The 20,470-nt window shown below is 41.7% G+C and overlaps 1 protein-coding gene across 2 annotated transcripts in view; it reads right to left on the reverse strand.

The window, feature by feature from the left end:
- Positions 1 to 20,470, reverse strand: part of EXOC4 (exocyst complex component 4) — a 725,477-nt gene that overhangs the window by 36,435 nt on the left and 668,572 nt on the right. The window contains exon 18 of one of the 2 annotated variants that reach the window (XM_032304528.1): positions 11,310 to 12,117. The exons of the other annotated variant lie outside the window; for it this stretch is intronic. Within the exon in view, the coding sequence (XP_032160419.1) occupies positions 12,114 to 12,117 (4 nt within the window). The 3' untranslated portion in view covers positions 11,310 to 12,113. Of the gene's footprint in view, positions 1 to 11,309; positions 12,118 to 20,470 lie in introns of those variants that run through there. 2 annotated transcript variants of the gene reach the window in all.

A 20,470-nucleotide genomic window follows, 5' to 3' on the forward strand; every position in this document is an offset into this window, starting at 1 on the left:
ACTCAATTGGTAACTAAATGGTCCAACGGACTGTACGAACCTGATTTTCTTAAAAGTACAGTTTAAGGAGAGCAGCTGCATCCAAAAATTAGACTTTGGAAACTTCTCTATCTTTAATTGCTTTTGGGTCTGCAGAAAGTGACCTTTTCTCGGTCTATAATATCGTCCTCCTCTTAAATCTCCCCTCTCAAAGTACAGCTCAAAACTGCATTTTTTTCTCTATTTCAGTCCACTCCTAGCAGCACTTCTGTCTAGCTCTTTCCATAAAATAATTTTGAAGTGTCTGTCTCCTTTGGCACCTAATAAACTCAGTACTTCACTGCCTATGCCACTCACTTATTAAATTTCATTCATTCAGCACAATGTTATCGGGGGTAGTTATTTCTTGTTTTTGTTTTTCCAGGATCCATCCGACTTGTTCTGGTAACAGCAGCTTTCCTTTTCTCTAGAACACGTCCTAGGAAGTCCTGGTCTGAAGGATCAGCCCCTCGCAACAGGTGTGGGCACGTGACGCAGACCCTCCAATCAGAACGCCCCTTCTCCCGGCCACAGCAATTGGTTCATAGGAAGACAGGGCCAACAGAGTCCCTCCATGACATTTGTCGTGCGGATTTTGGAAGCGAGAGGTTTTCTTTCCCTAACATTCTCTGCTAAAAGTATGATACTACTTTGCAGCTCTTATTTTGGGGAGGACAAAGGCTATACAATAACAAAGCCAAGCGGATGCAAACAGCAGCAAGAGTCTGATGGTTTAAAAAAAAGACTGAGTCCAGGCTGATGTGGTTTGAATCCTTGGACAAAACTATGTCTAAACCAATCCCCCCTTGAATATCTCAGTTTCATGATTCAATAAATTCTCTTTTTTGGCATAAGCTAGTTTGGATTTGGTTTCTGCTCTTCGCAATAGAAATAATCCTGACAAATACACTGGATGCCTACTGCACCTGGCACCGAACACTTACTCTGCAGTCTGGAGTTTAGACACAGGAGAGCTAAATCCCCAAGGTAGCCCCTATGAACTATGCCTCCCATTATTCCTGCCTTTACATAGTCCCTCCTACACTAAATGTGGGCTAGCCCAGTGACTTGCTTTAACCGACAGAATGTGGCAGAAGTGATAACCCTGTGTCCAAGACTTAAGGCCTGGCAGCTTCTACTTTCATGCTTTTGGGAGCCCTAAGTCATCGTGTAGGAAATATGACTGCCGTGATGAAGAAATCACTTGGAAGAGTTACGTAGAAGGTAGAATCTCGGAGACTCAATGAGGAGAGAAAGAGAAGGAGCTAGTTACACCAACACCCCAGCAGAGCCCAGGCTTCCAGTGACCCCCACTAGTCACACATAGACAAAGGAGCGTGGATGCTCCAGGTCCAGCTGCCATCAGCTTACAGCCCTGGGAGACATCCAAAGGCAATCCAGCAGAAGAACTGTAGAGCTGAGCCCCAGTCCATATGCTCAGTCAACAGAACTAATGTCATGGTTGCTGTACTTGGTACTCAGTTTGGGGATGATTCATTATATGGTAATAGATAATGGAAACAAATGTATAAAACTGATAATTAGGTCTTCTCAACTATGGGAAACAAGCCTCAGGGCATATAAACCAGCCAGTTTTGCTTTCTCTTTAAAAAATTAAAATTTCTTTTCTTTTCTTTTCTTTTTTTAAAGGTTTAATTGACACACAGAGAGACAGCCAGAGAGGGAACACGAGCAGGGGGCATGGGAGAGGGAGAAGCAGATTCCTCAACGAGCAGGAAGCCTGATGCAGGGCTCGATCCAGGACCCTGGGATCACGACCTGAGCCGAAGGCAGACGCTTAATGACTAAGTCACCCAGGCACCCCCCCAAAATTAAAATTTCTTGATGGATATTTAAGTATACTATAGAATTAGCCAAGATAAAGAGATGCTGTGTAACTTTATATAAAAACTTTAATAGCGATGAGTCATCAAAGTTGACCTTAAAACTTCAATAGTAATGATTAATAATGTAAAACTGAGCTTTGCTGAAGACTGAAAGAACTAAAAGTGAAAATTTACTCGATTCACTAGATTTTACCATGTATATGTATGTAACAATCAAGGCTGTAAGTTGCAGAGAAGCAATTATTGAAAGGGTACTGGGTAAAATTCACAGATGAGCCAGGAAGAGAGGAGAATCAGATTTGGAAAGTGAGCAGGAACAAACAAAGTGAGGCAGTGGTTGAGACCATGGCCAGAAGCACTCCAGAATCACCCCACAAAGACAGTTTCCTGAAGATACCATGGCTGCTGCCGCTTAAACACAGAACACTGTGTTTCACTCATGTGCCGGCAGAACCGGATGTTGACTCTTCCATGGTCACTGCTATCGGCCACTACCCCAGGTAACTGGAAGTTCCACTACTGCTGGTAACACCTCGTATGATTCTCCATTACCCCTGACCTTGGAGTCCCTAGTTCCCTGATTAGTGTGGAGTAGGCGCATCTGATTGTCTATTATAGGCTGGGTCCCCATACAAGAAGCAAGCCTTGGCTTTGTGTTTTGATGATGGAGGATGGGCTCTGTCTCCCTCCAAGGCCATGCTGTGGAGAATTCTCTCAACACAAGAGGAGATTTAGAAGCTAACTGATCAAAAAATGACCAATGTCAATCATGGATCACTCCTTTTATTTTTCTTTTAAAATGACTAGGTTTGGGGCGCCTGGGTGGCTCAGTTGGTTGGGCATCCAACTCTTGATTTCAGCTCAGGTCGTGGGATCGAGCCCTTTGTTGGGCTCCGCGCCTGCTTGGGATTCTCTTGCTCTTCCTGCTCCTCCCCTCCCATTTGTGCTTGTTCTCTCTAAATAAATCAATAAAATCTTCAAAATGACTGGGTTTTCTCTTGATGGAACAAAAACAGCTATCTTCTCACTTTCCCCTCTCTTCCGAATATGTAAAATTCATTGAAAAACTGTAATAGTTTTTTACAAGCTATTTAAGACAACTTCATTTCATTAGTCATCATATTACCACCACATGTAGGTGTTTGGATACGTGGGGAATTAGGGTTTGTAAGTGGCAGTGACCCCCCTCTCCATGGGCTGTCTGGTCCTGTCTTCCTACCTACCCTGGACACTCTCTAATGCTACTGTATGGCAGTCCTCAGAGGTCCTATACCCCTTCCCACCTCTGTTGGGCCTGACAATAAAGGTAATTATTCCTAGAAAGACAGTAGGTGCTGCGCCAAAATCCTTTCTCATAATCCTTTTGGCTTCCTTTTGTGTATCCCTGCAACCTATAAAACATTTCCTTTCAATTTCTTGCAGGGAAGATAAAAAATTGTTACCCCTCCTTGAAGCCTTTTCAACGAAGAACACCCCAGCATCATCATTTAATAGAGTCTATAAAATCACTGAGGCTGTGGTATATCTTCTTGAAATACTAATGCGTTTCATTGTCATGAGCTGTATAGAACAACAGCTGAAATGCAGATAGAGCTGGCTTTGAATCATGGTTCTGTCAGTTGCTAGTTGTGTAGACCTTGGGTTACTTAATCTTTCAGACTCCATTTTCCCATTTGTAAAATGAAAATGCTAATACCTAGACACACTAGGTTATTACAAGGATTTCATCTGATAACCTGTGAACATCACATAAGAAGAGGGCCTTACACAAAGTCGGTGCTCAATACGTAGTGGTTATTGGTAACCGTGTGTTAACAACAATAGAATAGAAGATATTTTGAGCAGTTTGTTGTTACTATCTCGCCTTACTTGTATGTGGAAAACTGAAATAGTGCTTTAAAAACACCATGACGCAGCATGGGAAGAAAAGAAGGGGTTACAGGTGTAATAAGAGATTCTGGCTTAAACTGAGCTATCATATTGCCAACAGTTTTCAACAGACAGGATACAGTAAAAAATAGACATAATGCTAAAACTATACCGAACACAGTGGTATTCTTTGATATTGGATGGGATCTTCCAGTCTCGGGGCAAACATCATGAACACCAATGATCGTTGTAAGAAAAAACTCAGAAGTCCCAGTAAGTATGATTTTCCATACAGAAGAATTCTCCAGTAGACAACCAATTAATCAGTAAGATAAATAATGAGACAGCCAATTCTCACTGCTCTTCTCTTTGATTCTAAATATAAATGACAGTTTGAAGAGAGAGATTAATATTGGAAAGGGAAAAACTTATTTTTCTACGTAAGGGAGAGCTTGATCCGGGAGATTAAGCAAACCTTTGAAGGTAGGATTTATGATGGCTCACCGGTCAGGAATGGACAAGACAGATTTGACGGAACAGAAAAACGTAATGCTACAGTAGTTAAAAAGAGATATGTATATGTGCAATTCACATTTTTAGGGGTGACCCATCTCTAGTGCTAACTAACAGTAAGGGACCTACCTATGATAATGTCATGCTGGCTAGGATATCGTCCTCACTACTGTATCTGCTTGGATAAGGACCTCTTCTAAGATAGTTGTCAAAAGGAAATTTCTCTCCTATTCTACAGGCGAGCTAACAAAAGGGGTCAGTGTCACCCAAGCAGATCTGCACAGGCCCTACTGAAGAAAGGGACCCCAGGAAAGGAGCTGCAGCTTTCAATGGAAACTTTTCCGTTTCTTTCTTTCTTTCTTTCTTTTTTTTTTTTTAATTTAAAAAAGGGAAGAAAGCTATTAGAGGCTCTTTGGCTTCAGGGCCCATAATTTAAACATATGCTTTTGGTGGGAAGGAAGCTCAGAATGCCCCAGAGCACATTCTTTCCCTCCGTACCACAAACAGTAAATATTTAAGGCTCATTAGAGAAACTGGCAAATAGCTAATAGCCAACAGCCACAAAACTTAACTAAGGCAATCAGCTCCCTGGCAGACATATGCTTCCCTTGTTCAAATGTTAGTTATGTGTCATTATCATTTCAATACTTTCATCCCTGGAGAACTAGGAAACCAAGAAAAGAAAAAGGGGAAATTTCTGAAAACTGAAAAGTAAAAATGCTCCTATGCTGTATAATTAAAGTTAACAAAAGACACAGACCCACTGCCATGTACGCAGAGCGGAGCGAAGCTGAAACTTCAGATGACTGATTTATCACAGCAAGTAATTACTTTATGTTTTTCACAAACATTTGAAACCTATTATTACTTTCACAGCAGCACACATCAACAGAAGACTGTCACCTAAGGGAGAAATGGGGGAACTGGGCTGTAATTAATTTCCGCTTGAACGTAGCCATGAAGCCTTTAATGTTGTCAATAACATGGTCCGGCCCCTAAAAAGCCCCAGCTGCTCCCTCCTTCCTGTGTCCCCAGTACCCCCAAAATGCTTCACCAGCGTCTTTGTGAAAGAGATTGCCGCGAGGAGAAGATGATGGGGTGCTATTGCCTGCGGGAGGGCGGAGGCCGGGGATCCACCATTCCCCAGACCTGCGGGGGGAGAGAGAGAGAGAGAGAGAGGCCAGTTAAGAGCCGGCCTCTCCCCCTCCGCCCACCATTCGTTCTCTCTCATGAGATTCCACTTGCAATTGAGCAAAATCGGAGGTGGGGCATTCTTGGGAAGAATTTAAGCATATAGATACCCGGTAATGGAAATCATTCCAGCAGCAAGTGAAGCCTAGATCTTTAAAGGTTAGAACACAAAGATTAAGAGTGCCTCCAGGAAAAAGCGAAATGGCTGATCTGAATAAAACCTTTCCATCAACTGGAAAACCACAGCACGGCAAAGAAGATGAAGAGCGACAGCAGATGTGACATTTATGTTTTTGAGCACCTACATGTTTATTTTTTGAATTACCGTTCTGAGCCTTATAGGACCTTTATAGGTCATGCAAAAGCAGTGGCCAGCTTCTGTTGGTCTTACTCTCCAGGAGGTGTGGTGAGCAAATGCCACAACTGGGAGCTTGACCGGAAGAAACTGGCCTCCCCTCCTTCTGTCTTCATTCCTTCATATATACACATGCCTTCATTTTTCTGTCCCTCTAGTCATCAAATATTAAAAGTGCCTGTTACATACTGTGTACATGAGAAATCTTTACAGTACTTTTATGGAATTAGACTGAAGTGTTGTTGTGTTTTTTTTCTTTTTAAACAGAAAGCAGAGATTTATTTTATTTTTTTTAAGATTTTTAAATTTATTTGAGAAAGAGAGAACATGAGAAGGTGAGGGTCAGAGGGAGAAGCAGACTCCCTGCCAAGCAGGGAGCCCGATGTAGGGCTCGATCCTGGGACTCCAGGATCATGAACTGAGCCGAAGGCAGTTGCTTAACCAAGTGAGCCACCCAGAAGCCCAATTAGAATGAAGTTAATTTGCTTCCTCTCAAAAGCCTTTCCTGGGGGCGCCTGGGTGGCTCAGTGGGTTAAGCTGCTGCCTTCGGCTCAGGTCATGATCTCGGGGTCCTGGGATCGAATCCCACATCCAGCTCTCTGATCAGCAGGGAGCCTGCTTCCTCCTCTCTCTCTCTGCCTGCCTCTCTGCCTATTTGTGATCTCTCTCTGTCAAATAAATAAATAAAATCTTTAAAAAAAAAAAAAAAGACTTTCCTGGGATAGCGTCTTCTGAGAGCTGGTGGCTGAGGCGGGGCTCTGGACCTCTGTGCCCCATCTCTGACTCTACCTTGTGCAACTCTGGGCAAGTTGGGTCTACAGCAGATCTTCTACTCAGAGCCTTATTTTTAGATGAGGAAACTTCAGCTAAGAGAGTGGAAGTGACTTGCCCAAGTTTATACCACAACTGTGGATTGAATCGGTTTATTGGCCTTCTACTACCTCAGCGAAGTATTAGTTGGTTCACCCCAAACTTCCAAGACCACAGTTGACTCTGCCTCAAAACAGTTGTCATGGATCATCGTCATGGTGCCTGTCCTGAGGGGTGATGCTAATGGCTCCACTTAATCCAGAAAAGGGCTTTCAGGTGAGTTTTACTTTGACTGCCTGCAGCAGGAGGAAGACGGAATCCGGGTGGGGGAAGCGGGGGAGGACTAAAGGAAAATAAGGGGCTGAGAGAGAAATGGCCTACTGTGAGTGTCAAAGAACATAGGAAAGGCCAGAATTTCTCCAAGAGCATCCAAGAACTATCTGCATCAGGCTCTCCAGGACACTTGCTAAGTAAACTGCAGATTCCTGCTCTGTACCCTCTTCCCCAACCTGAACTTTCTAGATTTGAATTTTTAGGGCTAGAGTCAAAGAATTCCACTTAAAAGAAGTCCCCTATACCATCTAGCCTTTGATAACCACTTGGTTTATCTGCTTGGTGTTTTAGGAGTACAGATGGGTGTATTTGGGATTAATGACGGAATTTACCCATGGTATATGCTAGCTCTAATCTGTGGTATGGTTCTGAGAGAGTGTGTTTTTTGTTTTGTTTTTAGATTTATTTGAGAGAGAGAGAGAGAGAACAGGAGAGAACAGGTGCATGTGCAGACTGCCTGCTGAGCACAGAGCCTGACGTCATAGTGAGGTTCCATCTCATGACCCTGAGATTGTGACCTGAGCTGAAGTCAAGAGTCAGACACTTAACAGATGACTGAGTCACCCAGATGCCCCACGAGAGAGTGTTCTTGAATGTCAAGTACTACTGCTCCAGCGCATTTTCTTGGAAGGGGGACAGACCAACAATGGGCAGTACTGAGTACCAAATGGCTAAGCAAAACCAGCCTCCCTCACACATTCCAGAGCAGGAGAGGTCTGCCGAGCCCTCTACAGTGAAACTGCTAATTAAAGCTAATTAAAAGTGCCAGAGACTAGAGCTTGATGGAAATCAAGCGGGAAGGACAACCAGAAAAAAATAAAGGAAAAGAAAATGTTTGAGAGCCAAGAGCCTAATTGAAAAATGAAATCATATTTTAATTACACAAAGCAAACAGAGACCCAATATTTACCAAATGAGAACCCTGATTTCTCATGGCTAAGAACACAGAGAGGCTTTGGTGTTGGACTGATCAAAGTTTGAATCCTAAAACTATTATTATGTAAACTGAGAATTTGCTTAGCCTCTTTAAGCTTTAGTTTTTTTTTCATCTAGAAAATGAGGTCATAATAGTTACATATAGAGTTTCATATAGAGTTTCAGTGAACCAATATAGGCAAAGCACTTCGTACAGTTCATCTCATGTACTGAGTTCAATTACATAATAGTAATAGTACTTGCTCTGTGTAGAAGAATAAAACTCGACCATTCTCTTACAGCATACACAAAGATAAACTCGAAATGGATAAAAGACCTCAACGTGAGACAGGAATCCATCAGAATCCTAGAGAGGAACATAGAGAGTAACCTCTTCAACATCGACCACAGCAACTTCTTTCAAGACATGTCTCCAGGGGCACCTGGGTGGCTTAGTGGGTTAAGCCTCTGCCTTCAGCTCAGGTCATGATCTCAGGGTCCTGGGATCGAGCCCCATATCGGGCTCTCTGCTTGGCAGGGGGCCTGCTTCTCCCTTCTCTCTGCCTGCCTCTCTGTCTACTTGTGATCTCTCTCTGTGTAAAAAAAAAAAAAAAAAAAAAAAAAAGACATGTCTCCAAAGACAAAGGAAACAAAAGCAAAAATGAACTTTTCGGATTTCATGAAGATCAAAAGCTTCTGCACAGCAAAGGAAACAGTCAACAAAACAAACAGAAAACCCACTGAATGGAAGAAGATACAAATGACAGTACAGACAAAGGGCTGATGTCCAAGATCTATAAAGAACTCCTCAAACTCAACACACACAAAGCAGATAATCACATCAAAAAAATGGGCAGAAGACTTGAACAGACACGTCTCCAAAGACGACATACAAATGCCTAACAGACACATGAAAAAATGTTCCATCATCATTAGCCATCAGGGAGATTCAAATCAAAATGACACTGAGATACCACCTTATACAAGTTAGAATGACAAAATCAACAAGACAGTAAACAACAAATGTTGGGGAAGACATGGAGAAAGGAGAACCCTTTTACACTGTTGGTGGGAATGCAAGTTGGTGCAGCCACTTTGGAAAAGAGTATGGAGATTCCTTAAGAAATTAAAAAATGGAGCAGCCCTATGACTCAGCAATTGCACTACTGGGTATTTACCCCAAAGATACAGATATGGTGAAAAGAAGGGCCATCTTTACCCCAATGTTCATAGCAGCAATGGCCACGGTCGCCAAACTCTGGAAAGAACTAAGATAGATGCCCTTCAATAGACGAATGGATAAGGAAGATGTGGTCCATATATACAATGGAGTATTATGCCTCCATCAGAAAGGATGAATACCCAACTTTTGTATCAACATGGACAGGACTGGAGGAGATTATGCCGAGTGAAATAAGTCAAGCAGAGAAAGTCAGTTACTGTATGGCTTCACTTACTTGTGGAGCATAAGGAATAACATGGAGGACATTGGGTGAAGGAGAGGAGAAGGGAGTTGGGGGAAATTGGGCGGGGGGATGAACCACCAAAGACTGTGGACTCTGAGAAAGAAACTGGGGGTTTTGGAGGGGAGGGAGGTGGTGGGCTGGGCGAGCCTGGTGGTGGGTATTATGGAGGTCACGTATTGCATGGAGCACTGGGTGTGGTACATAAACAATGAATTTTGGAACACTGAAAAAAAATAAGAACAGTAATACTTGCTCTTATATCATCACTGCAAGAAAGTAATTTAGGCCTGTAGGGAGTTTATACTGAAGTCAGTTGTCTTCTAGAAGCTGTCCTTGTTTCAGTGAAATGAAAGTGTGGAGTCCTAAGTCTAGGCACATGTTTACTTCTTGGTAACGTACTTATATTTAGCTAAGGATGCTCTCTGAACATACATGGAAATTCGTATTTATCAAACACTCTGAAACACAAATCACATTCATAAACATTTTAGATTGCTGTTACAGAGCAGCAGAGGGGAAACAAACCCACTGAGAAACCAAAAACAAAACACAATTATGGTAACTAGTCATAAGAACTGTCGAACGAGACAGGCGCTGGGAGGAAGTCAGGCCTTGATATGGTTTGTATGAGCTTTAGCTGTTTCCGTGGCTATCCCAAAGGCGCCTGTTTCCTACGTTTAAGCACCAAAATTAAACAGTGTATCTTCATTTAGAAAACAAGAAAGGTCATCTTCCAGCCTCAAGTTTTTCGGTAAGAATTCTAATAAAGTCAGTAAATGATCATTCTTGGGCTTGAGTCAAGAGCAAGCTTCATATCTTTTTAGTCCATATCTTTTTAGCACGATCATTTCCTGGCAGAAAAATGGCCTCGCTGGGTGAATTAATTTAATTTCCTAACTGTGACAACTACAAAGGTAGTGCAGGGTATATAAATAGCACAATTTGATGAGAGATTTTGGGCAAGTCACTTCTGATTTCCAGTCCTTGGGATCTTTATTGGAAATAATACCGCCTGTCATCTATGCTAATCTCTGAATCATTCCAATTCCAGGACATGTGCTACAAAGGGAAGACTACAGCTATTTGCCAGTAGTCTTGAGGAACCCTGAATTATACATCGCCATTATATATGTACAAGGTATGGTGACATTAATTGAGCATAATCAAAAGAATTCTTTCTTAATCAGAGCCTCATACATAAGATATAACCAATCAAACATCAATACGGACAGGTATTACTTTTGAGAGCTTTATACTCATTTTTGGGGGTACTCTATGGGAGATGAAGAGCCCCCCTTAGACAATTAGCGATCAGTTAATTGCTAGAAGACATGGAACCTACTATGAGTGCCATAAACACAGGAAAAGTGAGTGAGTAGAAAGAGGGATGATCAGAAACAGTGTAGGAAGGTCAAATGAAGGTTTAATTAGGGAGATGTAATATTATTTGTGTCTGCTTATACAAATTTTAAAGAAAATTTTCTCAGAAATTAAGCCACATAAATTTTGTTTTATTATTAAATATTATTAATGAGTATATTTCCTCCTACCAGGCAGCAAAAGTTATTTAACGCATCATATTTTCAAATTTACTCTGTGCCCCAAGAAAGTCAGGGCTAGTGTTGTATCACCATTAAATTCAAGAGATATAATAGAATTTTTAGGGGGCACATCATTAAAAGAATTTGGGTAGCAGACAAATCTCTCCTATAAAATTTATCACAAATCCACATGATTAATAATCTTGAGTTGAAAATCTGGAGTTTTACAGGTAAGGGTTTGAAAAGAGATAGGTTATTCCAGGATTGGAGAAGCAGCTAAAACCAATGGCAGAATAAAGGTGGGGGAAAAAATTAGCAGAGAAAAAAATATGAAAAATACATACATATGTAATTTTTCAGAAACAGAATTGGTTTTCCGGCAATCATATGACATTTTATTTAATCGGGGGGGGGGTGTATTTCATGTTTTCAGTTGAATTATCTCCAAAGCCTACTTCAGAGCCAGTACCCACTCTTGATTCCCTGGAGAGATGGGGATTTACGGGACCACAGATATTCATCTGTCTGGATGTCTGTGGGCGTTTCCAGTAGATGGCAGCATGTCACTGCTAATTCCTGTCAGGCTACACCCTGGTCAGTTCAAAGAGGAAAACCCGTACCTCTGCTGCAGAAAACCAAAGGGCTGTTCTGGTGCAAGAGGTTTTTTGTGAAGGAAGTCGGCCTAAACAGCCGCCTTGGAAGGAAATTCAAGATTTTCAGCCATGCCAGAGATCATTCTTGGCCTTAGATACAGCACAAGGTCAAGGATAAAGCAGGGGTCTGAGGTGATATCTATTCAGTTTCTGGGCTGAATCTGTCACCTGGAGGAAATGCCTCAACAGTTTCCCTCATAGGGGAGTCCGAGAGGTTAAAATGGGACGATGCTTTAATTTACGGGGAAGAAAGGTGCTACATGAATTCATGGCGGGGGGCGGGGGGAAGGACCAGTTCTTTGCAGCAGTCCTGTCCTTTTCTGCTTTTGTAACTTCCCTACCCTCTTCTCATGCCCTTTATATCCTGGCGGGCACGGTCCTCTGTCCGCAGTGCTGATTTCCCCTAAATGTTTTGAACCTCAGGCCTAGGCTGATGATTCCCCAGGTCTGTTGGTTCAGGACAGCTCCTCCCACCCCCAGCTTCTGGCTCACATGTCCAGTTGCGTGTTAGACATCTCCACTTGGAAATCTCACAGGCAGCCTGCACTGATTACATCCACTGATGACCTCCATCAGACCTCCCTCTCCCCATTCCTGGAGGTTTACCTTTAAAAAAAAAAAACAAACAAACCCAATTGGCTTTATTCAGTGATTTCTGAATCAGGCAGCACCCTACCTAGCAAATGGAAGGGTGGTCCTAGGACCCACCCATGTCCTGATTCCTTTTTCTTTATTCTCATGGTTCCATCACTCTCTAAATTCTGCCAATTTTAGCTCCTATGTAATTCTCAACTCCATGTCCTCCATCTCCCCCAGTTTGGACCTGGTTCAGGCCTACACCCTCTTGACAATCACCTTCCACTTGGCCTGCAAGGCCTGTGGCTTATCATCCTCCTATCCACTTCTCACCTAGCTGCTCAAGTAATCTACTTAGAATACAGACCGAACATCTCGCTCTTACGCTGAGTCCATTTACCCTACAGGATAAAGTCTGAACACCTTATCATCCACCCCTCCCCCCAGAATCTTCTACCACTCTCTTCCTCAGGCATATGCCCCAGTCACCCTGAACTGCCCTCTCTCTTCCAAATGGCCCCCTCCTCATCCTGGATAACTCTGCTTCAGATTAACATGAAGCATCACCTCCTCCAAAAATTCTGCCTTCATCTCCTACCTCCCTAATGGATTGGGGAAACTCAAAAAGTTAGGTATTGCCAACACAAAATCCCCCCAGAGATGTAAGTATAAAACACGGGCTACTTATTTCCTGTGACAGGAAGCTTTCAAGCTTTAAAGTTCAACCTCTTTTTAACAGCCTTATTGAGATATAATTCACACACCATACAATTCACTCATTCAAAGGGTACATTTTCTATGTCTTTTTGTATATTCACAGGATTGTACATCCATCAGCACAATCTACTTTAGAACATTTTCATTATCCCCAAAGGAAACCCATGTTCCCATTTTCTCCCGACCCTCCAGCTTTAAGTAACCGCTACTCTATTTTCTGTCTCTATAACTTTGCCTACTTTGGACATTTCATATGAATGGAGTCATATACTATATGGTCTTTCATGACCAGCTTCTTTCATTTAATGTAATGTTTTCAAGGTTCACGCACGTTTGTCATTATGGATCAGTACTTTTCTTTTTATAGCTGAAAAATACCCGTTGTGTGGGTTTATCACACTTTATTTCTCTGTCAGCTGATGGATATATCTGGGTTGTTGCCACTTTTTGGCTGTTACGAAAATTTGTATACAGATTTTTATGTAGGTGTAGATTTTCATTTCTCTCAGGTAATACCTAGAAGAGGAATTGCCAGGTCATAGGGCAAGTGTGCAGTAAGTCTAACTTTTTGAAGACCCGATGCACTGTCTTCCAAAGCAGCTCTGCCATTTTATATTCCAACCAGCAACGTCTGAAGGATCCGGTTTCTCCACATCCTAACACTTGCTGGAGTTGGACTTTTTGATTACAGCAATCCTAGTGGGTGTAATATGATTATCTCATTATGGTTTTGATTTGCATTTCCCTAATAACATCTTTTCATGTGTGTATTAGCCATCTATACAACTTCTTTGGAGAAATGGCTATACAAATCATTTGCCTATTTTTTGATAGTTTTTTCCCAATAGTTTTAGACTTACAGAAAGATTGAGAAGACAGCACAAAGATTTCCCATGTGAACTGCACCCAGTCTCCCTATTATCAACATCTTAGTGTGATATCTTCATTGCAACTACTGAATATTGATATATTATTTATTTTTTTAAAAAAGATTTTATTTATTTGACAAAGAGAGATCACAAATAGGCAGAGAGGCAGGCAGAGGGGGGTGAGGGGGAAGCAGGCTCCCTGCTGAGCAGATAGCCCTATGCTGGGCTCCATCCCAGGACGCTGAGATCATGACCTGAGCCGAAGGCAGAGGTTTAACCCACTGAGCCACCCAGGTGCCTAATAATACTGCGACATTATTAACTAAAGTCCATAGTTTATTCATATTTTCTTGGTTTTTACATAATGTCCTTTTTCTTTTCTAGGATCCCTTCCAGAACACTGATTACATGGAGCTGTCATGCCTTCTTAATTATTTATTAATAAAGATTTTATTTATTTACTTGAGAGAGACAGAGAGAGATCATGTGTGCACATGGGGGGGGAGGGGCAGAGAGAGAGGAAGGAGGAGACGCTCTGCTGTGTGGGGAGCCTGAAGTGGGGCTCCATGCCAGGACCCTGAGATCATGATGTGAGCTGAAGTCAGATGCTTAACTGACTGAGCCACCCAGGTGCCCTGCCATGCCTTCTTAGTCTTGTTTTGGCTATAAAAGTTTCTCAGACTTGCCTTGTTTTTGATGACCTTGATAGTTTCAAGGAGGACTGGTATTTCTTTCATAGGATCCTCCTTTACTGAAAACTCTGTGATGTTTTCCTCATTTATATGGGGGTTACGGGTTTTGGGGAAGATCACAGAGGTAAAGTATCATTTTAATCCCCTCAAATCAAGGGTATATCCATCAACATGCTTTGTGTAATTTGGCATTGACCCCTGATCACCTGGCTGAAGTACTGTTTGTCAGATTTCTCCACTATCAAGTTACCTTCCCCTGACTCCTTATGTACTCTTTGGAAGGAAGTCCGTAAGAATGATCTACAGTTAAGAAGTGGAGAGTTAGTTTCCTTATTTAGGGTAGTAGCTATGTAATTCATTTGGAATTCTTCTGTATAGGAGATCTGTCTCTTTTTCCTCACTTATTAATTTATTCAATCATTTTAATTGTATCACTATGGACTCAAATATTTATTCTGTACTTTGTGTCATAATCCAATACTTGATTTTGTTGCTCAAATTGTCCCAGCTTTGGCCATTTGGCTCTCTTTCAGTTGGCCCTTGTGCCTCTGTGACACATTCCTGTCCAAGTGGTGTGCGTGTGCATGTGTGCGTGTGTGCGTGTGTGTTTAGTACTTCCTTAACTTCTGGATGTTCCATGCTCATTTTATATATTTTCTGTCCTAGTCCTAGAATCAGCCATTTCTCCCAGAAGCCTTGGATCTTTCCTTGGAGAAGAGAATTAGAAACCAAGATCTGGACACTAGATGTGTTCATTACTGCTGGGGTGCCTTTACCTATTGTTTAATTGGGTTTTTGTCTTTGTATTATGGAGTTGTAAGAGTTTTCTATGAATTCTGGATACAAGTCCCTTATCAGATATGTGATACGAAAATATTTCTCCTATTCTTTCAGTTTTCTCTTTACTTTCTTGATTCAATCTCTTATTGAGTTAAACAAATATGGTGTGTTCTACTTCTCCATATAAACCTATGTCCTGAGGAGGCATTTCAAACAAGATTTCTTTCTCCTTTGGTTTCCAGATTCCAAATAGTTCCTTCTTTACCAGTGGGATTTTTCTATTGGCTACTGTGAAGATGTCCTATGTATGTGTATTACACATAGAAGACATAGGGCCTTACTGGTTAAGTAAACATATACAGAACAGCTCCAAAGCTAAACCAGAGTTGCTGGAAGGGGGTTGAGGGCTGGAGAAGGGAGGGGGTGGAGCTTGGAGGAGCACCTTCCTTAAAAATAAAACCATTCGGTGTCCTTCTGAGAGAGATCACAACTCCTCTTCATCATGGGAAACACACGATGAATAAATATGCTGGGAAGAGCAGGGCTTTCTTAGTAACCATTCAGTGAGAAAAGAGAGGGCGCCTATTCAGTCTTTTATATATTACACCAGAAGCCTCTAATTGCATTCTTGTTTGTCATGAATGCATCAGACCCCACCACAGAACTGAGCAGTGAGCAGTCTATTCCCAAAGCTTGTTTCTGCACTAGGTAAGTTGTGTAGAGAAGATTAAGGAGTGCAAACCAAAGCATTTCAGCCCTCTTGTCAGGTCCACCAGTACCCCAATTCTCTGTCCTGAGCTAACTTAAACTACTAGCACCATTTGACACAGATGAAGACACTCTCCTCTTAAAACACTTGCTTCTGGGAAACAGACCTCTCTCCTATTTTCTTTCCTGCTCCTTCTCAGGTTCTTTTGCTGGTTTGTTCTCAGCACTCCAACATCTCAACAGTGGAGTATCCACCCAAGGCCCAATTCTTGGATGGCTTCCCTTTTTCTATGCTTCTTGTTGTCAGTAAGATCTCATTTCTCATTCCATCTCATGGCTTTAAATCCCATCTACCTGCTGATGATTCCCAAACTCCTATTTCTAGCCCAGACCTCTTTCCTGAATACAGATTTGTACGTTAAGCTCTCTCTTCATGATTTCTTTTTTAAAAAAAATTTAAAAAAAATTTATTTATTTATTTGACACAGAGAGAGAGAGAGAGATCACAAGTAGGCAGAGCAGCAGGCAGAGATAGAGGGGGAAGCAGGGGGGCTCAATCCCAGGACCCTGAGATCATGACCTGAGCCGAAAGGCAGAGGCTTAACCCACTGAGCCACCCAGGCACCCCCTCTTCCTGATTTCTATTCAGATGTCTAACGTGCATCTCAACCTTAGTATTTCCAAACCCAAACTCTTGATACCTCCTTCCGATCTGCCCCGTTTCCACCTCCCCAAACTCAACCTGTCTTTCCCAGTGTCTGGTGTATTTTCATTTCAGCAAATCAAAACTCCTTCGTTTGAAATGCTCAGAACAAAAACCTTGGAGTCACTGGTTTACTTCCAATCTCTCAGAAAATCCTGTCAGATCTGCTTGTAAAATATAGCGTAATCTGACCACTTCTGATCTTCTGCAGTGCCGCCATCTTGGCTTGAATCACTACTATCTTTCACCTAGTTTCCTGACAGCTCCTTCTGTTTTTGCTCTTGCCTGCAACCTCCCCTCCCCAAATGTCTACTTACAACATAGTAACCAGGAGTGATTCTTTTACAGTGTAAGTCACAGTATGGCAGTCTCTATTCCAAACCATCTGATAGCCTCCTACCTCACTCAAAGTAAAAACCAGTGTTAACACGACAACCTTCAGGATCTCAGCTTCTTAGATGAAACCTGTGACTCCGTCCCTGACTCTTCCCTCTGCTCATTCACTTCATACAAACTGGCCTTTCTGCTGTTCTTTAAATGCCAAGCGTACTTCTCCCTCTGGCTCTTTCCTCTTGTGTATCTTTTCCTGGTATGCCCTTCCCCTAGATATCCACATGGCTTGTTCCCTGTCTTCCTTTAGATTTTTCCTCAATTGTTACCACATCACTAAGGGCTTCCGTGACCACTCTACAATTGTGGGTGACCTTCGTTACCCCGGCATACTCTCTTCCCCTTCCCCTGATTTTTCACATAGCATATATATAAAATCTTTTTTATACTTTATATTTTACTTTATATTTTATATTTTACTTATTTAAATACTTTATATTTTACTTATTTAGATACTTTATATTTTACTTATTTATTAGTCTGCCTTAACTGCCTGAATTACAATAGTGTAAGTTCCATAAGGGCAGGTCTTAAAGAGAAGACACACTCAATAAACAGCAGCTGAATGAGTGAATGAAAGAATGAGTAGAAGGGTGAGGAAACTTTGTTATGTGTTGGAACTTCTCCCCTTACCACTTCCTGAATCTAAGCTTTCATTTCCTTATCTTTGTCGGATTTAAGTACGAGAGAGGCCAGTCTAAAGAAAATCAAAATGAGAAAAAAATCGAGGAGAGATGAAGCCTCGAAGGAAACCAGAGGTGGCAGGAGAGATGAAGGAGAAAGAGAACTGTAAAGGGACAGATGTCAGAGGGAAAATGTGGGGAGAGCAGGAAGGACCAGAAAGAAAACTCTGGACTCATCTGCTTGAATAATGACTTCACTTCAAGTACAAAGATTGTTGTAGCCACTTTGGGGACTTCAGTGCCCAGCCAGACTTCCCCCGCGGTGCAGTGCCTGGTCTCCCAGGTTGTTTCAGAGACTCAGTCTGGAGAAGTGCAAGGCAGCTCAGGGGAAGATGATTTCTCATGAAAGGAACTAAAAAAAGCCCACTCAAGAAGCCCTTCCATTTTCTAGTTAACCTGCAGTCATTTTCCAGGACAGAGTATCATCTTGACTCTAAAAATGTACAATGGGGTTAAAAGGGTCAACACCATAGCAAAGATCATTGTCTGGGGGACAGGGTTTCTCTAATTCTGGTGATTATACAGGTTATGCTGATCCTTGGTCACCTGAGATTTATCCTCCTACTAGAAATGAGAGTAAAGGTGTGTAGAAAAAAAGATCGACAGCAATGCCGCAAGTAGAAGAATCAACATAAATGGAATCACTCCACATTCTTCTTTATTACAGAAAGGGTGTTGTATTTTCCACTGGCCAGGGAGGCTGTGGATGTGAAAAACTACAAGAGCATTGCAACTTCTTGTTAAGTAAGTTTTCTGACACATGGCAACTAGTGATTAATTACTGTGTTAGAAGATAACATTCCTATAGAGACTTGCTGGAAGTACAGATGCTGCCCATGCTTGATTAGACACTGCTTAAGGAACGCCGAGGCACACTGCTGCAGTCTATTATTTCTGGCTATTTTGGCATTGCTGTTATATTCATTTTACATAGCTTCAAATTCAGTGGAATCGATGGAGCCCATTTCCATGAAACCCATCCTACCCAAACCAGAAACAGAAAAAAATAAGGCCATAAAATGTGTCTATGTATGTTCGATGTGTGAGAGCAAGAGCAAATGAAGGAGAAAGAGACAATGAATCATAGGGATACATGGTTCCTTTTGTAAAATGCTTTATGCTCTAGGGAGATGCTGTTCTCATAAACCTGTAAGAACACCAACCCATGTCAGCTAGTGAAAACTCTTAGGGCATTAAAGACAGACTAAACTTTGTCATTATCCAAGTTCTTCATCAGGACCAAAAGAAGCCTTGAGTATATACCTATCCATTCATTCAATACCCATGATGAGCACTTACTCTGGGCTCAGCACTGAGAAAACAGAAAAGAGTCTCGGTGTCTTGGGACATACAAGTCTAATAGGGAGAGGTCTTCTGAGGGGTGCCTGGGTGGCTCAGTCAGTTACACGGCCGACTCTTGGTTTTGGCTCAGGTCATGATCTCAGGGACATGAGACTGAGCCCCACGTTAGGGTTAGCCCGCACAGCAGAAGTCTGCTTGGGATTCTTTCTCCCTCTCCCTCTATCCTTCCCTGCCACATGATCTCTCTCTCTCTCACCAAATAAACGAATAAATCTTTAAAAAAAGAAAAAAAGGAGAGGCCTTCTGAACCAAGATTGGAAGGACAGAATCATCCAATGCTACATATTTATGCTGCCTATTTCCTTTTATAATCCATCCAGAGTAAACAGCAATAGTAGCAGTATCTCTCCCAAGTGGTCACATTTTGGGTCACACCCACTGCCCTGGACATCAGTCCCAAATTCAACCATAAAAGGCACGGCTCAGTTGCCATTTAATTACTTCCTGAAGAAGCAGTGCTGGCACGCAGCCCACTGATGCTAACCTCAATACCGCCCAGTCAGCATTTCATTATCCAGGTGCTAGTTTTTTTAGGACGTGTTCGGGCCCCATACTGTCTGCCAAAACCTGTTAATTTACTTATTTCAGCTAAATAAAAAAAAAATCATTTAAAAAAGGATGATTGAATTTAAGAATTATATTCCTCCGAGAATTAGTAATGCTTTTCTGTATCCCTCAGGCCTCCATGTTCTTAACTTCCCCTTGTCAATGTTATTATGAACAGACTAATTCAATAATGAGATCATTCCCCATAAGAGCGACCAAATAAATGCAGCATTCAGTCACACCTGGTTTCCCTAATCTGAGCAAAGAAGGCTTTCTACCACATTTAGCCTAAAATAGGGAATTTAATGAACATGCAACACACACACGCATGCACAAAGGAAGAATAAGACAGGGAAGAAGGACAGAGAAGCAGAGGAACAGCACAGCGATGGAACAAATGGAGGGATAGATTGGAGAAGAAAAGTTAAAAATGAAGATACATGGTTATAGGCTTTCAAAACAAGGATCCTAGCATATATGTCTTGATAACTGTCAATGTAATGTAATATTTCATTATTTCCTGAAAGGCCTTAAAAATGGTTTCAAATTTTCTGGAACTTCTTGAGGAATCCAAAAATCAAATGAAATGACACAGAAGTACAAACGTTAGGCAGCAGAATTCCAGACGATTAAAAACAAATGACTTCCTGGCCATAAAGGAGTTGATGGCCAGATGTCATACCGATAACATCAACAGTTGATGAAGGCGTTTTGTAGGTTATCTGTATTAAATACTGTTTTCTCACAAGAAAGTAAGCTAGAGAAAAGAAAATGTTATGAAGAAAATAAGGAAGAGAAAATACATTAATTGTAGTGTATGAAAAAAGTCTGCATTATGAATGGACCTGCATCGTTCAAACCCATGTTGTTCAAGGATCAACTGTCCTTTCAAGGCCTATCAGCGGCTTTGGGAAAAATAATGTTTTCAATGAA

Source organism: Mustela erminea, chromosome 11 (genome assembly GCF_009829155.1).
Source record: "Mustela erminea isolate mMusErm1 chromosome 11, mMusErm1.Pri, whole genome shotgun sequence".
Taxonomy (NCBI): Eukaryota; Metazoa; Chordata; class Mammalia; order Carnivora; family Mustelidae; genus Mustela; species Mustela erminea.